The following is a 26,150-nucleotide window of genomic DNA, read 5'->3' as shown; positions in this document are numbered from 1 at the left end:
CAACAGTTAACCTGAGGCTCTATACGAGTGTCTCAATATGGCGGGAGGCAGTAGACTATCGTTCTCGGTCATGTAAGGCTCTCCACTGGTGCACTCTAAATTCTAAATTAATATTTCACTTAACATTATACATCTTTATGAAACCATGTACCATTTTTTCATAATATTGTAATATCAAGATCAAGATCATCATCTTAACCCAACATGTTAATGAATAATGGAATTTGCATCAGGTTTGATCTTGGCGAAAATACAACACACAGAAATATTCTTTTTTTTCAATTACAAAACTTTTATTTCGCGCGTGGGTTCGATAACAGAACAAAGTGATGGGTGTTTAACGACATGGTTCGGTTGAATTCGCCTTTGGGATAGGCTGACTGTTGTATGTTGATGACCAAAATCCCGAGACGGTGGGACAGCATTGTGTAAAGATGTAAAAAACAACTGATTCTTGCACACCTCTTCGAGTATGAGTAAGCACATTTTGTCTGACTCTGAGGAATAGGATTTCAGTTCGTCTTCCGTGGGTAGCGCATTTTGAAATCGTATATTTGTAATGCTTCTCTCCATGTCACCATACAGCTCCTGCCACACGGCATAACAGTAAATGATCAAGCTAGGTGGTGGATCGAACATGTTTGCAGCCTCGAGCAATAGTCTGGAAACCCACCTAGATGACAGCGATCTTGGTCGGTGTTTTGAAAGGCAACAGGCATTGGGTCTCTTCCATGATGTGTTGCTGTTGTTGTTGTTGACTCTCACGCGTTCGCTTTGCTCACTGATGCTGACAGTCATCAACATGATGATTTACACACAACAAAAACATGAAAAGTAATCTACATTTTTTTATTTACTTATCTAGAGAGAACAAAAAATATCAAGCTACACCATACAAACGTTCAGATGTCAATATACAAAGAATATGTACACACGAGTTCAAGAACAGATAGCAGATGATATACAATGAGTGCAATATCTGAAATATTGACACATGGTTCTCGATACAAAAGCATCATTCCACAGCATGTCGTGAGGATGAAATGGATGGACAATCTGGTTCAAACTTAAATGATCTTTGAATTTGCACAGCAGATAATACAAACAATACAAACCACAGTTGTCTGACTCTATGGATTGCAACTGCTGACTGTTATGTATGTAAGAATTGACATGTTTTTAAATAACAATCAATGTCCGCATCCACTGGATCTCCGAGACTGTCAAAAAGTTCTGCTTTCTTCCCTTGGATGACCATGGCGATCCAATGACGACCTTTGCTTTGCCTTTGCTCCATATTGACGATAAGACCCACACCTCGGGCAAGCATGCTGTCATAGAAAGCGGTAGGGTTTTTTTGGCGTACATGCCCAACACGTGTCTCCGTAAGCTGGGATCACACTGGACACTGGACAGTGCACCAAAGCTCCGAAGCTTTCTTCTGGCAGTTTTTCCTACTTAACAAACACGTTCCGCGTTCTATCGATCTCAGTCAGAGAGTTTCTCTGAGTGAAGACAATGCAGCTCAGCGGTGTAGCGAGGGCTGATTTAAACTCCACTTCAGCCTCACGTCTCCAGTCTTCACCAAATTGAGGTATTCCGAATCGGCACAAATCTTGTCCAGGTCAAAGACGTAGAGGGCACTTCCCAGGAGAAACTCGCTTCTGCTGATACCGTTGCTCTTGCCTTCCGCCCACAAACCCATACCATCGAGCATGCTGATGTAAGTGGTGACATTGTCCGCTTTGGTCGGCTGACCCGGCACACTGGCACCATCGACGTAGAGGGTAATCTTTTTCACCATCGAGGATAACAAATTATAAGGGTTGCGAGAGTATGAACCATTCAGAGAGGCCGATTCGATCAAAGCAACGATATAATGGCTCGCCATGGGGTTGGACATGTTGTCGATGGAATGACTCAGCTGCGATGTTGGGATGCTGGTGACCTTGACGCGCTTTTCGTGTATGGGTAGAGGGCGTTCGACTTTTCGAAAAGGAAGTTGTGAGCCAAGATCAGAGCAGGGTTGACTTTGACTTTGCAGACCTGCAGATAAGCATCCAGGAGATGCACTTTGAATTCGTGGCTGGTCACGCTGGTGATCAGAGAGAATTTGGGTTCTGATCTATACATTTTCGCGGTCATGTCCACTTTGTTGATCAGGTGACGGTTCATTTCCAAGATGTCTTCGAAGATGGGACCCGACATGGTCAGTTCCTTGCTATTGGCGATGAAAGAGGCACGTGTCATCATTCCGTTGTTGACCGATCCGGTGACGTCACTGCTTTCCATGTCCGCATTGGTCACAGCGTATTTGTTGTAGAACAGCTGTGAGGCCATATCCGAGCAGGGCTTTCATCATGCTCTTGTAGGCATAGTGGTTGTTGAAGACACCAGCTGATTCTGTAGGTAGACAGCCACCTGCAAAAACAACGCCTGCATGAACAGGTTTATAGGGGCCACGTTTTCATCTTCTGCCAATGGCGTGGTGCCGTCCACTTGAGTGACCTTGACCTTGACATGCAGACGTGTCCGTTTCATATCGATGAAGTCGGCTCCCGCATTGGAGATGAGAAACTCCACTGGGCCTGTGTCGCTGATTTGACTCAGAGGTCTCACATTAACGAAATAATGCTTCTGCACCGAACTTTGATAGGGCGGAAGTGAAAACAAGTTCAACGCTTCTGGAACCAGTTCCTCAAAGTCACCGTCATTGATGAGAGACATGATGGTATATTTTCTTTTAACTGAAGATGTCGTCTTCTCGCACGGGAGTGCACTTGAGCGCTTTGGCAGTCTTCGAAGGGACGATGGTGGCAGTGTTTTCGATCCGACGAATTTTCTTCGTTGTGACGCATCTCTCACCTGCTTTGCGTTTTATAGCCTTGGCTCTCTTGTCTTTGTCTTCGGCTCTGTCTACCTTGCTTTGAGATTCCACTTGCATGGTGACGTCAGTGGTCGTTTTCGGTTGCGCTGCTCCTGCTGTCTGACGTTGAACTGGAATCACTATCTTTTGGGCTTTTCTGTAAAGTAGATTGGAAGTCTTCCTCACGTGTTTGTAGTCAAAGTAGTGTTTGAACTTGGCATAATCTGGAACGTACAGCGGACGAGAGCCCCTGGTGGCAATATGGCAGTAAATTACTCCACGAAAGGATATCGTCTCAAGTGAAGTGTGGCGTGGGTCTCCTCCGACAAGAATGAGGCAGCGCCGATGTTTTTACTCCTTAAATACAGTTCAATGTTGTTCGTTTCTTTCAATTTGACGTGCATGCACATTTCAGTGCTAAAGCTGTAAGTGAGACCCTATCTCAAATCGATCCTTCTCAGTAAGTTCAGCTGAGTCTCTCCCACCAATGAAGTTTCGCAAAGATTACACAAAATATCAACGTACGGATCTTTGACCTTACTCATGTCTATGGATCCAAAGTTCAACTCCATCAAGGACACCACCCAGAATCCTTCAAATGTCTGTCCCAGGTTAAGTTGCACACGAAAATGATAGGGCGTGTTCCCCGTGAAGGGTGTGGTTTTGGAGTCTGAGCTTTTGAGAAACACTTACTTTTCGCTTCTTTCAGGTCACTTTCCGGCACGTAGGAGTCAATTTTTTGGGGCCAACCAAGCCAGCGCACCAGGGCGTAAGTCTTCCCCCTCACCTTTTTCCTTTTCAAGACCTTCTCTACTTGCCAGAGCATGTCATCTGCTTAGTGGACCTTCTTTAGCTCGTTGGCGTAGAAAGATCCAGTCAGAGGCTCCTTGTGAAAATCTTTCAGTTTGTATTGAGCAAACCCCTGCTTTCTGTAGCGTTGAGATACTTTGAAAAGCTCCCCCGTCCACTTGAGATCGAGCACTGTGCTGAAGGCTCTTCTCAGATAAGAGATGCGAACGAGGTTGCCTACTTTAAATAGGTATCTCTTGACTCGAGGTTTGCTGCTAGTACTGCTGACTTTCTCCCTCAATGGTTTGAGGTAGACGTGATCCCACACTTTGACCAGATTCTCCTTGGTCACTTGTGCAGGAGACAGTTGTGGCAGCGAAGAATGCAACGTGTGGTTGTAGTTGTACACCAGTTTGGGGAGAACGTCCACGTAGCGTTTGGTGTTTTTGTGTGTCATGTATCGAGTGATCAAGGATTTCAGGGTCCTGTTGAACCGTTCCAAGTAATTGCTTTTGATGTTTTCATTGCGCGCAAAGGTGTGGGTTATGTTTTCCTTTTCTAGAAATACCTTAAAAGCCCCTTTGAATTCGCTCCCTGCATCTGTTCTCACTTTTTGAGGTTTCCTTTCTCGAATGATTTCTTTGAAAGCCTTCAACACGGTCTCGGGTCTCTTGCTGACCAAAAGTGAAACGAATGCATACCGTGAAAGAATGTCCAAGGTCAACAGGAGGTATCTAACACCATCATTCTATTTCGTGTACCTAGACATATCTGCTAAAACCATGTCAAACATTTCATCGAGAGAATGCACTCTGACTTTCATTCTTTTGAAGTGATATGTTGGAGGTCGATGTAAGCTGTAAGCGTCTTGGTTTCTGACAAACGCTTTGACCTTCCTCAGCAAAATGTTGGGTTGTTTATTCAACCGTAACTCCTCACAGAGTTTGGATGGGCCATAGTAAGCTCCTGGTTTGCTGGGGTCAAAATAATACTGCTCTAGAGCTTTCTCGTGTTTGTGAAACTCTTTGTCATTCTTGGGAAGATTCATGATGCACACTGACTCATAGCATGGTAAGCTTACAATTATATAATAGAACACAAAGTCAACATGAGCTGAATGTGATATTTTTTACTGACAATACACAAACATTTCACATACATTTGTAAATAATACATGTATTCACACATACATAATTACAAGCATCAGGTTGTGTGCACTTTTGTGAAACTTGTTCAAGGACAGAACCCTAATCGTTTCCGTTTAAAGTCAAATTCTCTGTAGTCACTGTCAAATACGACAATGTCCAATCTCATAGGTCACTTTGAAAGTTTCCTTTCCAGAAACAGCATTTTAATGACACGCTGTTTCAAATCACTAAGCCACTCCAGTGATTTGAACTGTGATTCAAGATAGTCCTTACATCGATATGGAAGCAGGTGGAAGGTAGTCACGTGCTTCAATGATGAATCATCAGCTATCAGTTTCATCCAGTGATCCAACACCCGATCGTCATCGACTTCGTTCATGGCTATGTTAAAGTATTTATCGGCCTGATCCTGTTCCGTCACATCATAACAGGTATGAACTGGTTCCCCCTCTGTGTCGAACATGCAACCAAAACATAACTCGCTTGAAAGGCGTCAAATGATCTTAGTGACTTCCAAACAGTAACAGAAAGTGAGACGTTTCTCGACGTGTTTCAGTGTATTTGTTGCTTCCACTTCATCGACACACCTGGGAACTTGCTTTGACTTTTTGATGATCACTCGTTTGACCGATGGACGATTTTCATGATCAGGACATTTGTGTTTGGCATCCATGACACACACATCTCGACGTTGAAACCAGTCATTTGATTCCTGGACCACTGCATCATGGAGGCTCTGAGAGGCACCAATCACTTGCTTCCAGCTGTAGAAGGTAGCTCTATTTGTCATGATTTGAACACCAAAGCAAGCAATGAATGTGTGTTGAATCTTATAAGAAATGCTCAAATGATAGTCTATGCGAGTGTGTATAATATATATATATATATATATATATATATATATAACATGCATACATGTACTATGTCATCAATTCATTGGCTGTTTTAAATGGGTAATATCATTTCATTGGCTGGATGATGTCATGTTTAATATACATTTATCAATAGTAATGATTCAACTAAAAATGGTTTCCAGTCCTACTAATACAATGTACACTTCAATTATTGTTCTTTCATTTTCTCTCTCAACTTTTCTTCCATTCGTTCTTTTCGAATGGAAGTAAAGAACCAATGGATCAGGTAGTCTTCATCCTGGTATCGCTGTATGTCTCTGTCAGAGAATTGAAGGTTAGTAGACGTTCTCTGTTCTCTGTCTCAGTCCAGGATGTTAGCATGAGATACAGACATCAAGGCATCATCGAAGTACAAGTCAACTCGTTCGTCCTCTGACATCATAAGACACGGATGTAGCCGTTGAGAGGGATGATCTGTTTCACAACCATAACAGTTATTTTGACACAATTCATTTACTCTACCTCGGAGTTCATCAATATACACTGCTTCCAAAATGCACTCAAATTGTAATCTATTTTGACGACGATCACGATTTCTTAATGTTCCGTGTTCTGGAACAATGACTGCAAGGATGGATAGGGAAAAAGGTCCTGGGTCCACGCCTGTTTCTGCTCCTGTTGACATCAGCTAACATTGAAGAATTCTTTCTAGACATCGAGCTCCAGCAAGATAGGTGATCAGCTGAGTTCTCCCACTCAACCTGTAGTGGTATCGTGTCGACATAATGTTTCTGTTATTTCTGTAAAACAAAAACAAAAAAACAAAAAATAAAATAAATATATCTAGTGTACATCATTTTTTTTAATCTTGAAATTTCATGTTTTTAATGTTTGTTTTTTCAAACTGACAAAAAAATCAATATTTGTTTTTAGCAAATATTTAAATTCTTTCCAATGGATGAAACAATTTTAGAAAAAAAATGGCAATGTCACTTTTAACCTGAGTCTTTTTTAAAAAAGAGATGAAATAAATACCTTTCTTTATTTCAGGAAGATGTGTTAGGTTGCATTTTTTCCCACAGTGGAGTTACATTGTTTGCTAGACAATTACTGTTTGCTTTGAAATTTTCTTTTTCATTTCTGCAGACGATTAAACCCATAGGGTCGAGATTCAATCATGCTATCTGTCAAAAGATATCGTTTATCATCCTGTGGAGTCAAAGCCAGTTTGGTCACTGTGGACGTGTAAAGGGTGTTCAGTATGGATCTAAGTTGATGAAAAATGGCCAAAGTTTGTTTGTGATCGAAAAGACACTCTTTAAACATTTGGTGATGAAGATGTTTTCGGATGAAAGCTGACCTGACCCAGTGTCGGATCTGGCTCACTCACTCACTCTGGTCAGCCAAACGCCCGCCTCGTCCTCCTCATCCTCTCGCCCAGGCCAGGCCATTCACTCACTCACCCAGGCCAGACACGTTCCATCCCTTCTGGACCTTGCCACTGATGCTTTTCTGTTTAGCCCAACCCCTAACACACACCCCCCCCCCCCAACACACACACACACACACACACACACACACACACACACACTTCAGACTCCTCACCACACACCACCACCACCACCCTTATGACCCCCATGTCAGCTGGTGTCTCATCACTCACCACTCACCACCATCACCATCACCATCACCATCACCATCACCATCACCATCACCATCACCATCACCATCACCATCACCATCACCATTACCACCACCACCCAAGAGTCAGTGTCTACTCTCGGCACCTCTCGCCCTCCTGACCCACCGCCCATGTCCTCAGAGATCGCCGCCTGTCGCCATGATCAAGCGCTCCTACAAGGTGACCCCGCTGTACTTGTGCGAAATCTGATGGAGAACACTCCATCACTTGAGGATGGTCAACTGCGGCTTGTGGGGAGACCTACACGAGCGAGACGTCCCCCAAGCAGATTAAATCTGTAAATAATCTGTCGCTACAATATGAGACTTATAACTGATAAAAGGTGCTTTCTATACTGTGGTGAAGAACTGTGGTGAAGAGGAAATAAATTCCTCTGCTAATGTATCCATCTGTGGTTGTGTTTATTTCCAGGATAAGCGACCCAATCGGAGAGTGATGATGCCGTATTTCTTTCAATACAACCTGAAATATCGTTTTACGATCGTACAGGGGACTCAAGAAAACTGAATCAGGGTTGTATTGGGGGACATACGGTAGTTTGCGAGCAGTGACCCTGTTTGTATTTGCGCTGAACATATTTGAACGTTGTACAGAGACTCTCATTTATAACATGTACTACGCTGTATGTTTGCTTTGGATCTCCTCCTGACAAACACAGCAGGACAAAAAACATTGTGAACGTGCAGAATGAACATGCACTCTAGAGATTCTCTTCACAGCCGCGATTAATCATTGTCCAGTATGTAGGTTATGTGAAGAGACTTTCGGGTGGTATATTTTTATACATACACGAGTAGATCCAAAGCAAACACGAGTGTAGTATTGACATACACGGGTCAAAGCGTCAACGTGTGTAGGTTGAACCTGTCATTTCTAGACCCCTCTAAACCCACCACTACAGTCTTAACTAACTGAGGAAGTGGTAAGGCGGTCCACGAGATGCAGACAGGCACTCGATAGCTTTACATACTGATCTATTCAATTTTTCTTGAATAGGTTACTCCGAACATACTGCAAGGCTAGATAGGGTTCACATGAGATCTCTCGAGTTAAATATATACCTTAAGTTAATATTAGGTACAAGCATGAACTTAACTCGAGATTTGCTTTGTGAAGAAAGACCAAGAAAATTCGTTCCGTGTTCCACATTTTTTTATTAACACTCCTTTGATAACATATTTTACAAAGTTCACATCGAGAGATCACACTTTCATTGGAACACTTCCCATGATGACACACGATTTGACTGTCAGTCTAATCACTTCGTTCAACTGCCTAGTTTTGGAGGTTCAGTGCAACGGGAACACGACAATCTGTTGTCTCTGGACGTTGAACTGAAATAACGAAGAATAACATTAGTCATATATAGATAAAATATATCACATTTTCATAATAACAAGAAGTAGATTTCACAACAGAATTTATTATTTTTTTGTACTTATATCACCAGTTACCAAAAGCTATTACATAGTTTCTTGGATATAAGAGATCTATTTTACACATAGAATATCTTGTGAAAAAAATATACACATATGTAAGGGGTCGATTTAGGACTTTGTTACTTGCACCGGTGCAACCCAATGTTACAGAAGTGCAACCTTTATATTTCTCAAACTTTCCCCATGGAGTAAGGGGCGTTGTTTAAATCAACAATAAGTCTAACACTATGAGCATGAGTATGTCAGCTTAGTTTTGGTGTAAACTTTGAATAGCTGAGGCACTGAATTTTTTATATAGACCTGCTTCAGCTATGATCGCGCTTGAAAACAGGGATCAGCAGTGTGTCTTTTGTTGCTACGGTTTTCATGAATACTACATCATGGAAATGTGGTTATGTGCATCGAAACCTCTGACATTTTAACACATCTGAATTTGGCAGGTGCTTATATCTTAGGTTGCCTCATTCGCAAGAGGCTTAACATGTGTTAAATCGAACCTTGTTTAATAACGTTACACTGAGGTGGTTTGAAATTAAATACATGAAACCACTTTGGATTTCTTTTATTTAGACTACCTTATTTGAAGTACGATTGCTCAAAATCTGATACTGACACCATAAAAGTAAAATAATTATTACTCACCTATGACAACGTCTGGGTCATTGGTTCTTCATCATCCACTTTGTCACTTTTGTCATCGAAGCAACAGAAGAACTGCAGTTTGTTAAACGTTCTGTTGCTCTTGGAGAGGCCCTGACCCATGGAGAATAGGTGTGTACATCACTCCAGCACCTCTGTGTAGTGATCATTCAGTAAGATGTGACAGATGACATCCTCCCCTTTCTTTACAGCCGGTGTTAGTTCAACCTTCCACAAGCTTTCTCCCTTAAACTTCATCTCATCAACTGAGGTAATGTGGAGCAACAGATTCTTGAGTAGGTCGCTCACCTTACACCTAGTAGAATGTTCCTTAAAATGGCCATCTTGGTCAACTTTCTTCATTAGATCTTTTTCAGACAAGTTGACAACCCTAGGCTTGTACATTTTCTTGTCACTGGCGTCATCTAGGACTTCAGTCGAAGTTCGCTTGAGAGAGGCTGCCATACTTAAGTACTAGAAGTAGTCACGGTGGAATTTCCATTCATTGTTGACATAAAGACAATACCCATTTCCCATTCATGACACATCTTGTAGACACAGGTGGTAGCTATTAATGATGCTATCATTAGATTGTGGATTGTGACGTCATTGTGTCACGTGACTGGTTTTAGCCAATCAGTGACTCAGAGCCATCCATGTGGGTTTAAACTTCTTAATTATTCTCTATTCCAAGATGCTCCGGCGAAAGAGCAAAGGCGCCGACAATACTTTATCAGACGATAATGTGCACTTTTTGCATTACGTCACAATGTAACCGACGTCACGATGGATGTCAGTTGCCATCGCTTCGTACAGCCTCCCACAGTGAACTGCTTCGTCGCATCCCGTTTCTTGGTTTGCAGTTGCACCACGCAGCCAACATCACTGTGGAAACATTATGTTTATGTTTTCCGACAGATAAAATGTCTCATAGTTCGACTCAAAATCTCACAGAGACGCGCAAATTTGGCAATGTTTACATTCCCATAATGCAATCGTGGAATGGCGCTTGACTTGTCAGCTTCCTCTGAAAGTACTGATCTAAACTTTCGTTGGTAGTAGAAACGAGGTGGTCATATTGCCTTGTATGGTTTAAGAGAATCGCGGATGTAATTGAAATGATCTAGAGAAGATATTTAACCCGAACATAAACCATCATCAAACTGTTCATCATTTGTTTTTCTAGTAACCTTTGTCATAACGTAGGGGGCTGACGCGTCAAAAGCCCTGTGCGAGGATTCTTAATTTAGGTCACAGACGCCGTCGTTTGTTTTCTGCCATAGATTAATCGAAATTAGGCTTAGAAGTTATTGAATACGGCATCTTAGAAAAGAAATACAGTTCACTCTACCACCATGTCAGAAACCACTAGTCTATTCCCTACTTGTAAACCAAAAGTCACTGTGTTCTGTAATCTGATTGGTTGAAAACATGATCAAATGGTATTAGATTCCCGGAAACTGGAAGACTATTCACTGCGTATTTACACGTAAACAATTGTTTTGTTGTGTCATCAACAGTGGTGACGTCATTCAAATCATATTGTGACGTAAAGTTAGAATGACGTCACAAATGAGCAACTCCAGACGTTACCATGGGAACCAGCTGAAACGGCCAGCTGATGACACTTTACTGCTGTACTCATACTCGATGTAAACGAGTGCAGACAGTAAAACCCCTTTGGTTTACTTTTTTGTTTACAATGTCGATAAACATCATTTGTTGGCCAATTTCGGGGAGTTATTGAGTATTTGAAGCACGGGAATATTTCATTTGAAACCTCCGGCTGACGCCGTCGGTTCCAAATGCATTCCCGTGCTTCGAATACTCAATAACACCCGGAAATTGGCCAACACAGGATGTTTATCTCCTAATAGTGTAATACCGCTTGACGTATGACGTCAAAATGGTTCAATGTTGTGACGTCACAATGCTAATGTTGATGTCGCGATTTTACTAGACCTTGCTCGACTTGAAAGCTGAGTGTCCTCACACTATAGGCAATTTCGCCGCAGTTTCTGTCAATTTATGTTGGCGAGTAATAAACAGAAAACTAAACTCGCTTCCGTGAAATTAAATATAAACTCGCTTTCGCTCGTTTGATACCAAATCATTAACTCGTTTAATAAAAATGGTATTACACGGAAGGTCGTTTAGTATCCTCTATTTATAATATTATAATCTATTTGTTTTCTAGATTCGTCAAGACGTTGATGGGTCTTCAGTTTTTAGACGCTGCTCATATCAAACCCGCGTTCCAGAAAGTAAAACAGCAGGCTGTGACGCCGGGTCTAGTCGCCCTCTGCGACTACTTCGAGACCACTTGGATCGATAGTAGCATTTGGTCTGTCTCGAACTGGACCATTTTCGGAACAGCTATCAGGACAAATGATTTGGAAAGCTGGCACAAGCGGCTGAATCAGCGCTCCGGAGGGAGACACTTGCCTTTTCGCAGATTTATCCCCCTCCTGTTCAAGGAAGCTGACCTTCTGCCACTTCAGATCCCGACTTGTCACCGACGAGCATCTTGAACGGAGGCAACACGCCAGCCAGAGCTTTAGACAGAAAAATTTGTCAAGTTATGGAAGGAATTCCAATCATCAAACTGACCGTCTCCTAAGTTTTGAGGGCGGCTTCGAAGCTTAATGGGCCCATGCTAACGGATTGAAGAAAATGTGATATCTGCTTGGTTGTGATCTATGGAATTGTGCTGTTATCAAAGTCTTATTGTTATTGTTTACAAATATATTAAATTATCTCTCTTGCGCATAAGAATATTACATTATCTCTCCTTGTCAAAACTCAGTCTGTCTTTCATATTTTACGGTCCATATTCGGTCCTTCTTCAATTACATTTTTCATGTCTTCAGTTCCTTTGTTCCGAGTTTCATACCGCTGAAAAGGGAGCATAGCTTTGCATCACTGAAAAACATATCCAAAAAATCTTCACATACATAAGCCTAGTGGTTTATGTAAATTATATGCTTGCAGAATAATATTATTCAATTAGTTATACACGTCTACTAAATCACCGTCTACGAAACAGTCTGGGTTACGAAATCACCGCGTCTACGAACTGGCTCAGTCTACGAAAACACTGTCTGCCCTACAAACGTGTAAAGCAAAATACGAGTGTCCTGCGGTATTGGCACTATTACACGGAAGCAGTTCACCAAGCCTGACAACACGATCCGCTTAGTTTCATAGGTACCAAACTGTTTCATTCCAGTATCTACATGTCTGAGGACTACCACTGTTCTTTCCACGGTTCACTAAGATATGAATCGAAAAATTCGCACAGTCTGAAAATAGCTTCATAAAATATTTGGGAAATGTTTTGTATAGATGATGCTACTTTCCATACAGGTCATCTAATCCCACACGTTATGATCTGTGCTAACATGACATCTGTTATCAACCTCTCCGCTTTACTAACAGACATCCCGTTTATGACGTTAACACCATCTATTATCAGGTCTGGACGTAACTTGGTCTCCAACTTTCATAGTAGTCCACACTCCAGCTGAATGTAGCCCCAACTATCTCCTCAATAGAGGGTTCATGCACTGGTAAAGCCAGTATCTTTCCTGCTGTGGTTTACATGACAGTGCAGGCAACAACAGGCTACTCTGGCCATATTTGTGCTTTCAATAAATGATGTCGACACCAACGTTTTTCTTACCAACTGTTTATGAAACTATCTTGATATCTTTCCTGGGAAACAATCCTATTAACACATGCCTATCAAACTCCACTGACAATTGTAAATGTTTCAGGTCAGGTCAATTACTCATGATGGTTGTCTGACAACCCTGCACTTGCATCCTTTCCATTCACACTGCACACACCACTCTCTGATGACAGCTGTTCAATGGGTATCCAGGGCATTTGTACTTTTATCAAACGCCATAGTTTGATGTATCTTGACAAATACATTGCACCTACAGAATATATGATAATAAGGGCGTGGTTGTGTTTACACTTTACTGTGCAAACATTTTACAGGGACACATTCTATATGTGTGATGATTGGTTTGATAATGAAACCTTATTTCAAAGTAGATGAATGATCTGATAAACACCCTCTGAATACTTCAGAGAAATATATATAAGCATTTCCTGTATATTTCTATGACTGTTGTATTTTCAGTAAGGTTCAGAGGTAACAGACTGACTAACTATGAAAGAAGCTAGTTTGACAGGAGTACTGTTGTGTATTGCCATGGCAACAAGAAAACACTTAAGTCTGATGTATTACAGGTAGGGAACAACATGTTTACCCACTTCATGCAAACACCTGGTGTCAACACTGATCAAAAGTGATTTCTATAATTGTGACTGTTGTTCTGTCCTTATGTCCACCACTCTGTTGTGGTATACAGTCAAGACAAACACTCTGATGCTTCCACAGTACCTTCTCTGAGAGGTAAACCTTTCATAATTTCAAAGAAATCAAAACTTGCAATGATATATGTTTTATTGTGTTCACTCGCTACTAGAATGTATTAGTTACAGCTAATGTAAAGAGAATATTTCATTCAAACATCTAATACATTGCATATTAACAGAGCTGACATAAAAATGTTGAGTATGTCATTTCAGTGCAAGCAGCAGCCCTGTAAAAAACTTGTCAGTATCACAGTGAGCTTTGTGAGATGAGTCATGATTAGGTATATAAGCTATCATATGGGCAGATAACGCAAAGAGGATTTCAAACCTATCTCATTTTTGTGTCAATTCCTGGGTTTTGAAAGAAGGGAAACTATTTGTACTCCCATCACAACCACTTTCAATAAAAATGACAACAATTAAATATGCCATTTCCTGATCTCTACGTGTACCTACCTGAAATGTAATAGAATAAAACAATGGAGAGATAACTGCCAATTCCTGCATTGATAACCCTAGCATGACACCACCTATGGCACCGTCTCCAGTAAATCTTTCCTTGCTTGTTCAAATTCTTGGCATATTTCTAGCTCAAAGCAGTTCAACATTCATTCAGTATGGACAATACCAAAATTATGTTGAACATTACAATATAGAAGGTGTCGTTTCTTAAAACACTGCAAGAGTCTCTAAAAACAAAAAGATTCCACAAATAATGATTTACTATTTAAAAGTATCCCACAGAACTTTGGTCAAAGTGAGAAATACATCTATTCTAGCATGCACAAAATAAAATAAACTATACATATTATCCAAATCATCAAAGAGTTGAATTGATTTTGATTTTGCATCTGCATCGTGCTTATCATACAATCCTACATAAAACGGTTGCAGTAAAATGATAATTAAAATAACATAGCTTTGCATCAAGTTAAACAAAAAGTAACTGAAAAATATGATTTCAATAAACAAATCAAGATAACAGCATATCACAGGAGTATGAATAATACTCTAAAATAACCCCATGCATGTGGGATCTCAATGTGAAATGATCTAACAGAATAGTGTACCGTCAGACAAGGTCAGGTCAGGTCAGGTCAGGTCAGGTCAGGCCAGGCCAGGCCAGGTCATGTCTAAGTAAATAGAACATTAGGTTTACATCAAAATGTTTCTCAACAAAATGGTCAGTGATGTCACTGTGGTACTCTGTAACTTGAAAACAGATTCTGCATGATTTGTAGAGTCGAAAACAAAACAACAAATCATAAAATCTGTCCTAGTAAACAAAGTCTAGTAACAAGTGTACAATAATGATGGTACAGCACTTTTCACTCGAACTGTCACTCGAACTGATATACCATGATCACAGCATATAACACAGCATCAGATCCACATACAGAGAACTGTTGATGATGGTAGAAAAACACAGCAGTCAGTCAACATCTAACTACACAGGTATTCATCTGGAAGCAATCTCTCCCTTTCTCCAGAAGTTGTCCCTTCGGTTCTTGGCTCGCTCGTAGATGTCCGACACCAATGAGCAGCTGGACGCGATTGAGCGAACAGACAGTGAGAGAGACACATTGTCATCATTGTCTTCTGCAGGTTCAGAGTCTGTCCAACAAATAAGAAATTATTGAAGTAATAATCGATGAAGAAATGAGAGTCTCATAACTGATAACTATTGTCAGCAATATTCTAAGTGAATGGCCTACATTCAATGCAGTCTGACCAGAAAACCAGTGATTGACATAATTATTAGCACTTTGTTGTTGTAACTATGACAAATGGCAGCACGTACCTGGAGGCAAGTTGAGGATGGGCTTAGTGTAGGTCTCACCCATCTGCTCATGTAGGGTGGAAGGGACACCTGCTGGCCGCATTCTCTCCTTCCTTCGAGACTGTCGACGTACTGGGGCTACAGCTACTGGTTCTGAGCAGGGGAATAGTGCAGTGTTAAGATAAGCAAAATATTTAGTGCTGCATTCCATTTGTTTTTCAGGAACCCAACTCTCTAGAATACATTGTATCAAGATGTGATGAGCTATGAGCATGATTATTATATCAACAAGACAGAAGATCACAAAAAATGTCTCCAGTGATCTCATGCAAGCTGTTTTCTTTTTGACAGAGATCTGAGGTTTGTCAAGATGGTCAGTTTGCTACAGATTTGATACCTGTCTAAAGGAGAGTGTTCATACATTCTGTTTAGTTCAAAACACATGTTTTTAATCCATACCACAAAAAAGTCTTGAAATCTCAATACCTCTCAACCCTTTACAGGAATGCCCCCTCTTTCATTTTACAATGCATGTACCTCAAGCTATCAATCAGAAATAGAATTCATACACTGACATAACTTTCTGTCAATCCATCCATTAAAAAGGGCAAATACTGTCATATGTTGAAAATATCCTGACATGTGACAGAAAGGTTTCCCAAAATATTTCAACAGATCTCAGCTAATGTCATGCACATGAAGATCTGAATTTCACAAAGTCTAATGAAAATGTTCAGTCAGGCTCCATCCCACAGAAGGTTAGATATTGGCTGAGGCATCAGTAGAAGATATAAGGTAACATGTTCCTACCTTCTACACCCTGCTGCTCCACGTCAGACTGATACCCTGCTGGGGTAAACATGTAAGTGGTCTTCAGCGGCTGATCCACGGAGGCGTCATCGTCTCTCAACATGTGTGTGTCGTGTGATGGCTGGCCAAACGTGGGGGTTGTCAGCAGTCGGTTCAGATTATATGTCTGAAGGAAACATTGACTTTAGCCTTCTACAAACTAATTATGATGAACTCTCTGGAGATAGCATTTATCCTGTTTACTGTATAAGTCAATGGAGGCAAAACCACTTTCCATGAAACAAAAACAAATAGAATCAAGAATATGTTGAATGGTATGTTCAAGAAACAGTTCCCTCCATGTAAATGGTCATCTTTCTGGTCCTTATAAATATGATGTGCACAAAAGAGATAAAGATGAGCAAAAACTTACCTTTCCAAATTGTTTTCTCTCGGATTCATCCTCCAAAGTATCCTGACTGCTGCCTGCCCAAGAGACGCAAAACACTGTGAGACAACTGAGTCAACACAGGCTATGGAGTAGTCACAATAATTTAACTGTGTGATTCAATTCAGTCAATGTAATCAATACTATCAAGTCTTTTTGTCCAATTACTCATCATATTCACTAGTGAACTTTCTTGACTGCCAGATATGTGTTATATAAGTAACAGTGATATCATTCATGTGTGGTGGTGAATGGGTCCATGGGAAAATAAAATAATAATGACTATTCTTGTGGTTCGTGTCCCCACACACTTGCCCAATGTGCTATCAAACCTTGCATGTGAGGTGCTAGAAAGTTAACACTCATATCACTTATCCCACCAGGTATCCATTCACTGCTGGGTGAACAGTCACATTCTTGAACAAACTCACTTTATTGTGGGTCACAGAAACTCTAAGCAGTCAAGCCACAAGACATGGCCACTAACACTGCTTAACTTCAACTCATTAGTGATTTGGGCTCACTTGTACAAAGTGATGTTAGCGCTAAGAGAATGGAAGTTACAATCATCATACCGCTAAGATCGCTTTGTGCAAGTAAGCCCACAGCTCTATGCACAGGACCATGCACAATTACAAATTATATCACACATAATACATCATATACTATAATATGTTTGGGTTTTTAGGTAGTGTTTCACAGTATCCAGACACTACACCATGGATCCATACAGTACTGGATAATTGATGTACAGTCAACTTTAAATGACACACTGCTGTTAAGATTCAGGGTCAGTCAGTCAAATGTTACGTCTTGATAAAACGGACTACAACAAAGTCCTCCACTGATTCTAGTTTCAGTCAATTACTGCAGTTACCTGATCTTGATGACCTTGACTGGGCAACTGGATGAGGGGGAGAGGTGAGGATGGCACCCCCAACAGCTGGAGTGGTACGATCCAAATGGTGCCTGGTCTTCTTTGGGGTTTTACCAGGTTGCCTCCACTGAGGGGTGGGGATCCTGCCTTGGGGAGTAGCATCAGATGGTGATGGGGAGATGACACTCTCTGCTGCATCATCTTCCACTCTGCAACATCATACATATCATCAGGGAACGTTATCGACTTTATTCAAGCAGTCCACACATATCACGCTTGATTAACTATAGTCCTCACAAGTAAACATCCAGATGTCATGTGACATGTTTGACTATAGCATGGGGACTGTAAAATCCCAGACCTTGTGAAAACAAAAAATCCAGACAATCATTTTAACTTCAGTCACATTTTGCATTATTTACAAACAGCAGGCATACACAAATCTTCAGCTCCAGCTCCCAATATATTCTTTCATTATTTTCTTTCAAAACACAGAAAAATCTCCTAAAGTTTAGTTTTTATCAGATCCAAGATAACACCTGCAGGAACACTGAAACCTATTTTCCTGCAAATACTCTGAGCCTTAGTTATGTTTGACATGTCCAGCTGACCTTCAAAGTTTCAAGTTTGTCATTTAAACTATACTGCTACATATTCTGCATTGTAAACCAAAACTCACTGTGTTCTGCAATCTGATTGGTTGAAAAACATGATCAAACGACTAGACTATTCACCGCGTATTGAGCAACTCAAGATGCTACCATGGGAACCAGCTGAAACGGCCAGCTGCCAGCTGCAGCGGCTTTACCGCTGTACATGTACTCGATATAAACAAGTGCAGACAGTAAAACCCTTTGGTTTACAATGTCGAAAAACATCATGTGATGGCCAATTTCTGGGTGCTATTGAGTATTTGAAGCACATGAATATTTCATTTGAAACCTCCGGCTGACGCCATTGCTTCCAAATGCATTCCTGTGCTTCAAATACTCAATAACAGCTGAAAATTGGCCAACACATATTGTTTATCTCCTATATGTATGTCTGACAATATTGGCCTTTAAATGACCTCAGCTGCATACAACTCACTGATTTTGATCCATGTTCTCATCACTCCAAGCCATCTTCCGGTTCTTCTTCCCTGCTGCCTGCCTTTCCTCAAATAAACCCTCCTCCAGCTCTGATGGCGTCTCAGAGTCAGCAATGGTGGCCTTGCAGGACTCAAAGTCTACGAGATTTTTCTCAGACTCTTTCTTTGATCTTAACTGTTTCTTTGTTCTGCAAAAAAAACATGGTACTTACATACAAAGTTGTTTGAACCGAGTATCTCGATTTACACTGAACCTGTTACAGCTAATAAATTGCCATGACAAAAGTCCCCTTTGAACCAGTAAACAACACAACAACCAGTCTTTACATACATTGACACACATGCTTGAACATTCCAGGAAAGCATGGCTGCATCGGTGTTCTCTCAGAATCTTCTCGATTGGCCTTATGTTTACCACCAGTCAAAACAGATAATTATATAAAATGATTGCCTCAAGGGAGGCAACTCTGAAGCGCTATCTACAAAGGCATGCCTCTAAATTGCTGTTGCCATTGATCGTATATGATGCAAAATGTGACCCATGATAACTATCAACTAATCAGTGATCATACAAATTAAAAAAAACACACCCTTGTAACAAACCATAAAAAAGTCACTCCCTTTTGGAAATTGGTAAACAGTTTAATTCAAACACTCGTAAATAACATAAAAATCATCAGAAAGTTTTCAAAATTACCAGTTTTATCAGCAATACTTAAAGATGGATTTCAGACAATTACAAGTCAAAATGAAGACAGGTGGTCGGACAGTGCCATCAGAAATTCAATAATGTGTATGCACTCCTTGAGCATTGACAGCAGTACATGGAGTGGATAAGACAGCTGATGAAGGCCTTAGGACTCTTTGATGCACCTGGGAAAGTTTAGCTGTAGTTCTCAGCCTTGGTCCAATGTCATTGAGCCTCTTCTGAATCTCACCCGACATGCGTTCCATCAGGTTTAAGACTGGACTGAGGGCAGGCCACTGACGAGTTTGCATGCAGTGCCATTTTTTCTACCAGGACTAATATTCTGGAATACTATAGGGCCTAGTTGGTTATTGAGAGCAATAGCCTCCCACACCATTATGCTTCAATCTCCCAATGACTCTCTTTCCAGGACACAATCATCTGCGAAACATTCCCTGTGTCGTCACCACACTTTCACTCTGCCATCAAACGTCAAGATGCAATACCAGCTTTTGTATTGAACATTGGCTACGAACCAGGTCTAGCTAACATATAAAAAAGTGAAAAAAAAATAATCAAAATTAAGATGAAACATATCTGGCAAATTTTCTGGTAGGGTGACATTTCTTTGGGGGTTCAGTATACACTTAAGCATAAAGTTGGTGAGTCCAATCTCTGGCCGTGTATCCACACATGTACATGGTAGCTATGAGCCTAGAGTGTGATTAGCGAAGGACCTACTTGTGTACAAGGTTGCCGGCTTCGAGAGACAGCGCTGACAAGGTGCTACTGCTGCTGCTACGTGCTGTCGGAATGTCCCAGAAGCCGGCCTGTTTAGCCATGAGCTGCACCAGGTGTTCACGGGAGAAGTGAGTGCCCTGAGCTCTCTTCTTGTACTCATTGGCCTTACGTCTCAGCTCCAAGACCTCTGCAAACCAGCTCTTCAGTGGTGGGTCTTCAGAACTGACTTCAGGCTGACAAGGAAGTTTGTGGCATGCATAAATGCTTCAAGTCGAGAATATTGAGTGAGAAAACGAGCAAGTGAATGAATGTTGTTCACAACAACATCCCTTGTATGTAACTAGTGAGGGAGGGTTGTTTTCACCATAACATTTCATAAAATCATTTTGTCCTGTAAATATCACACAGGCCTCCAAATAATAGCAGACCAACGTAAGAATGATTTACAATCCACAGATTCCATGAACCAACCTTCTGGGCATACAGTTGAGGAGGATCGGCCCCTTTCCAGGCTCCCTTGTCATAGCTGAACTTCTGTGGGCTCTTGAAGTTGGCAGCATACTCTGTGACCACTCTCCTGGAAATGGGAAGCAAGTCATTTTTGTTTCTTTAATATGTCTTGAAGGAGTATTTTAAATGGATATTTTTGTAAAACTTGGGAGTTACAAGCTACAACTGACTCTGTGGATTTGCTGAATACTTAGATATGTATCTGCTAAACAAGACAAAACGTTATTCTCCCCACTCAGAAACTTTTTGCTCAGTAACAAAAGTTGTCACAAATGAGAATGGCTTGAAATGCACTGATGTAGTGTACAGGGCATGTTGTCAGTAAAAGCGGTGGCACAGACTTAGTCACAAACAATTCTATACCTAATGAGCTGTAAAGCTGTGAGAAAGGACACTTCCTGTTGGTACAGCAGGTCACCAGTGGCCAAAAAGACAATGTGACAATTACAAAAGTGAGTTGGGATGATCAACATCAATGTCCCACCTGAGTTTGCCATGGTGAGGCTGGGCTTTAGGCACCTCTGCCTTCGTCACCTCCTCCTCCTCTTGCTCCTCCTGCCCCACCTCTCTGTCTTGATCCACAGATGAAGCATGCCGGGCAGCACCTCGGCCATCAACAGCTGACAAATATTCAAACACATATTTAATCAGAATTTGGACATTACCCCATAAGGACAATTCCCCATGCCCATCATACACTCTTTCAAAAGAAGGGGAGCAAACGTGAAATACTCATTATTGTACAGGTGGCTAGAGTAGCTCTGTTTCATTATGATAAGCAGTATGGAATACACTGTGATGTGTAAAGGTACTTGATGATGATTAGAAGTATGGAATACACTGTGATGTGTAAAGGTACTTGTTAATGATTAGCAGTATGGAATACACTGTGATGTCTAAAGGTACTTGATGATGATTAGAAGTATGGAATACACTGTGATGTCTAAAGGTACTTGTTAATGATTAGCAGTATGGAATACACTGTGATGTCTAAAGGTACTTGATGATGATTAGAAGTATGGAATACACTGTGATGTCTAAAGGTACTTGATGATGATTAGAAGTATGGAATACACTGTGATGTCTAAAGGTACTTGTTAATGATTAGCAGTATGGAATACACTGTGATGTGTAAAGGTACTTGATGATGATTAGAAGTATGGAATACACTGTGATGTCTAAAGGTACTTGTTAATGATTAGCAGTATGGAATACACTGTGATGTGTAAAGGTACTTGATGATTAGAAGTATGGAATACACTGTGATGTGTAAAGGTACTTGATGATGATTAGAAGTATGGAATACACTGTGATGTCTAAAGGTACTTGTTAATGATTAGCAGTATGGAATACACTGTGATGTGTAAAGGTACTTGATGATTAGAAGTATGGAATACACTGTGATGTGTAAAGGTACTTGTTAATGATTAGCAGTATGGAATACACTGTGATGTATAAAGGTACTTGATGATGATTAGAAGTATGGAATACACTGTGATGTCTAAAGGTACTTGTTAATGATTAGCAGTATGGAATACACTGTGATGTCTAAAGGTACTTGATGATGATTAGAAGTATGGAATACACTGTGATGTCTAAAGGTACTTGATGATGATTAGAAGTATGGAATACACTGTGATGTCTAAAGGTACTTGTTAATGATTAGCAGTATGGAATACACTGTGATGTGTAAAGGTACTTGATGATGATTAGAAGTATGGAATACACTGTGATGTCTAAAGGTACTTGTTAATGATTAGCAGTATGGAATACACTGTGATGTCTAAAGGTACTTGTTAATGATTAGCAGTATGGAATACACTGTGATGTGTAAAGGTACTTGATGATTAGAAGTATGGAATACACTGTGATGTGTAAAGGTACTTGATGATGATTAGAAGTATGGAATACACTGTGATGTCTAAAGGTACTTGTTAATGATTAGCAGTATGGAATACACTGTGATGTGTAAAGGTACTTGATGATTAGAAGTATGGAATACACTGTGATGTGTAAAGGTACTTGATGATGATTAGAAGTATGGAATACATTGTGATGTCTAAAGGTACTTGATGATGATTAGCAGTATGGAATACACTGTGATGTCTAAAGGTACTTGTTAATGATTAGCAGTATGGAATACACTGTGATGTCTAAAGGTACTTGTTAATGATTAGCAGTATGGAATACACTGTGATGTGTAAAGGTACTTGTTAATGATTAGCAGTATGGAATACACTGTGATGTGTAAAGGTACTTGTTAATGACTAGCAGTATGGAATACACTGTGATGTGTAAAGGTACTTGTTAATGATTAGCAGTATGGAATACACTGTGATGTGTAAAGGTACTTGATGATGATTAGCAGTATGGAATACACTGTGATGAGTAAAGGTACTTGTTAATGATTAGCAGTATGGAATACAGTGTGATGTGTAAAGGTACTCGTTGATGATAAGTAGTAGGAAGCAGGCTACAATATATGCAGACATGACAAATTACCATACAGGCATATAAATGTTCATTTTAAATCCTTATGGCAGTTATCTAAATATTTGAACAAAATATTTTCAAAACAAAAAACTGTGTTTCCATCTTGTGAGACCACCCCATAGGGCCCCACAGGCCCATACAACCAAGTGCAGGTAACTCTAGACTATAACCTGGTACCTCACTTTCCATGCTGAACATAATCAGCATGTGGGGAGGCGGGTGGCTGTATCCCAAGGAGGACTATATTCAAAGAATCTTGAGCGTCTACAGATTAGTTTGATTCTTTTTCATATATTCCTCCTTGGGGTACATATAAGCATAAGACAGACAAAGACTGATCTAGGGAGCGGTATTCTGTCTGTATCAAAAAACCTGACAATAAGAGGAATTCCCTAGCTAAAAATAGTGGAAAAGCTCACTTACATGGTCACTTGTCCACCTCTGCCAATCAGGCAGGGGTCATGAGCCAGGATAAGGGGTCGAACATATTGTTTAGAATGAGAAACCTCCATAATGTAAACTGCTCCGATAATCTCCCCTCCATCCACTCCCTCCTGTCACAAGTCAGAAGCAAAGATAGGAGACTCTAGCAATAAATCCAAGCAAAAAATTTGCCATAGAACCCAGGCAAGGCTATCAAGGCCATAGAACAGTACAGAGGAATGTAAAGTACATTGGATAAAAAGAACCAACATAGAGCCCAACACCAAGGGTATAGCTAGAAAGGTTTCTTATACCTGACACCAGTTAAATCAGCAGATACTAGTAATCGTTCACTTCTCAAAAAACCTTGAAAGCTCAATCAGCTAGAGAGCTGGAAGCTTGCCCACTAGAGAGAACTGACGAACTGAACTGAGCACACTCGCTTGAGTGTCTGCCAAGTTGGTAATGACGGATGAACGGAACAGAACGTCCAAAGAGCACTGGAGCAGATCTCCTCAAGAGGCAGGACCGCAGCATATGCCTTTGATGTAGCAGCCGCCCTCACTAAATGAGCCCTAAAACCCACAAGTGGTACACAACCATTATGACTGTAAACCATACAAACAGTCGAAACAATCCACTGGGAAATAGTTTGTTTGTTTGCAGGGAGACCTGTCTTAACCAACTGATTATCCCCACAGATATCAACTGTTCACCTGATATAGGACTTAAGCGTTTGGGTACATCTAGAACATGGCTATGCTGTAAAGGGGTACAAGGCGGCGATGGTTGCCTGAAAGCAGAAAGCTCAATAGACACCGAAACATGGAAAGTACAATACCTCTAAAGACGGAAAGTGTAACTTTTGTCTTTAGGGAAAACAGTTAGGGCAGGATCTGCAGACATTGTGTGAATGTCGCCTACCTGCCTGCTAGAGGTTACCGCCACAAGGAAAGCAGTCTTCCATGTCAATAGATGGAGCGATAGCCCAAATAGATTATGAAAAAAGGGACCGAACAGCCAATGCAGAACAACTGACAGATCCCATAGGGGACTGGTCCATCAGACAACTGGATAGAGTCTGTTCACACCTGTTAGAAAGTGCTGAATAAGAGGGTGCTGCCCCAAAAGTGCACCATCAGTAGGCATGTAGATAGCCATACAATATCCACTAATAGCTGAAGCCGCTACACTGGCTTTGAGCCCGGATTGTAGAAATTCTAAAACAGAGACCAAATCTGCAGAAAAGGGATTGAGAATCCCTCTGCTGACACACCAGCATGCATAACAGGTCCATCTATCCTTATATTGAACGTTTGTTGAATCACCCCCTGAAGCCAGAATTGTGGCTACAACTGGTGCAAAAATTCAGCTCGCTTGGAGGTGATTCAGAAAAGTGGCCAGGCCACCCACTGAATCCTGGGATTTGAATGTGGCACTCCATTCTGGGATAGTAAGTCTGTCAAAAAAATTAACAGTAAAGGAGGTTGTACTAGAAAGCTGAAAAGTTCTGGAACCCAGCTTTGTGCCAACCAAACCAGTGCACGAAGCACAAGCAGTCAAGCTGGTTGTGCGGCCAGCAGCAACAGGACTCAGCGGCATTGGTGCGAACTCCCACAGCACCTTGTCCATTCAACCGAGGTGTCATTGGCTACTGCCCATGGATCTGGAATCTAGGAGCAAAACACCAGTGTCTGGTTTGTCACCCTAGAGTCATTCCCGTTCTATATTGAAATGTGCCCCCAAGAACACCAGATTCTGCATTCGAACAAGCTCTAATTTCTTGAGGTTGATAATCCATCACAGTGTCACTACGACATCCATCACTTGATGTGTGGAATCCCTGCTCAACTGCTGGCCGAGCACCGGTCCGGTTATGGGTAACAACACCTGCTCTGAGAGCTGGCTAACTGAGCTGGAACCAACATAAGTTTGGTGTAAACCATCTGTAGAGATGCCAAAGGGGAGCAAATGAAACAGGTAGCACATCCCATCGAAGGAGAACCAAAGGTATTTCTTCACATCAGGGTGCATAGGAACATGGAGGTATGTGTCTTTGAGAGCACTCCCATAGTCGGCAAGACTCTGCTTGCTTGTGTGAGGGGAAGAACGGGAGCAGGTGGTGGGATTAACACCCCAGTAAGTTGGCATGCCAGCAGTGATGATAATAAGTCATCACCATCTGGGCCTTGGTCCACCAGCTGGCCTTGTAAGGCTGACTAGTAAGCTGAGTGGACATCCACATCCAATTGCTGTGCTGCACACTGGTAAGTCTCCTCAAACGAGCACTGTATGGCCTTACGCATGGAGGCATTGTTTTGAAAAGGAGGTAGGCCCTTCCCTGTAGCATATATACATGTACATATATAAATAACATTCATAACAACGCTGACGTAACTAAAACACACATGTGAGAGATAATGTAAGAATAAAGCCGAACCCAGCTGAACTAAAATAAGACCCACCACAACATTACTACACATGC

General features: G+C 41.1%; 2 protein-coding genes across 3 annotated transcripts in view; one reads left to right on the top strand and one right to left on the bottom strand.

The window, feature by feature from the left end:
* The window catches only part of LOC137296089 (protein rolling stone-like), a 355,451-nt gene that overhangs the window by 48,040 nt on the left and 281,261 nt on the right, over window positions 1-26,150 (top strand). The window lies entirely within an intron of this gene.
* The window catches only part of LOC137296220 (nuclear protein MDM1-like), a 30,263-nt gene continuing 18,009 nt past the window's right edge, over window positions 13,897-26,150 (bottom strand). For both annotated transcript variants that reach the window (XM_067827959.1, XM_067827960.1), the window contains exons 8-16: window positions 21,234-21,369; window positions 20,711-20,816; window positions 20,240-20,472; window positions 18,810-18,998; window positions 17,721-17,929; window positions 16,829-16,881; window positions 16,417-16,582; window positions 15,628-15,759; window positions 13,897-15,440 (exon numbers count right to left, since the gene is read on the bottom strand). In XM_067827959.1, coding sequence (XP_067684060.1) covers window positions 15,286-15,440; window positions 15,628-15,759; window positions 16,417-16,582; window positions 16,829-16,881; window positions 17,721-17,929; window positions 18,810-18,998; window positions 20,240-20,472; window positions 20,711-20,816; window positions 21,234-21,369 — 1,379 coding nt within the window. In that variant the 3' untranslated portion in view covers window positions 13,897-15,285. The remainder of the gene's footprint in view (window positions 15,441-15,627; window positions 15,760-16,416; window positions 16,583-16,828; window positions 16,882-17,720; window positions 17,930-18,809; window positions 18,999-20,239; window positions 20,473-20,710; window positions 20,817-21,233; window positions 21,370-26,150) is intronic.

This window comes from Haliotis asinina, chromosome 9 (genome assembly GCF_037392515.1).
Source record: "Haliotis asinina isolate JCU_RB_2024 chromosome 9, JCU_Hal_asi_v2, whole genome shotgun sequence".
NCBI lineage: Eukaryota > Metazoa > Mollusca > Gastropoda > Lepetellida > Haliotidae > Haliotis > Haliotis asinina.
This window is presented reverse-complemented; position numbering and strand designations above follow the sequence as displayed.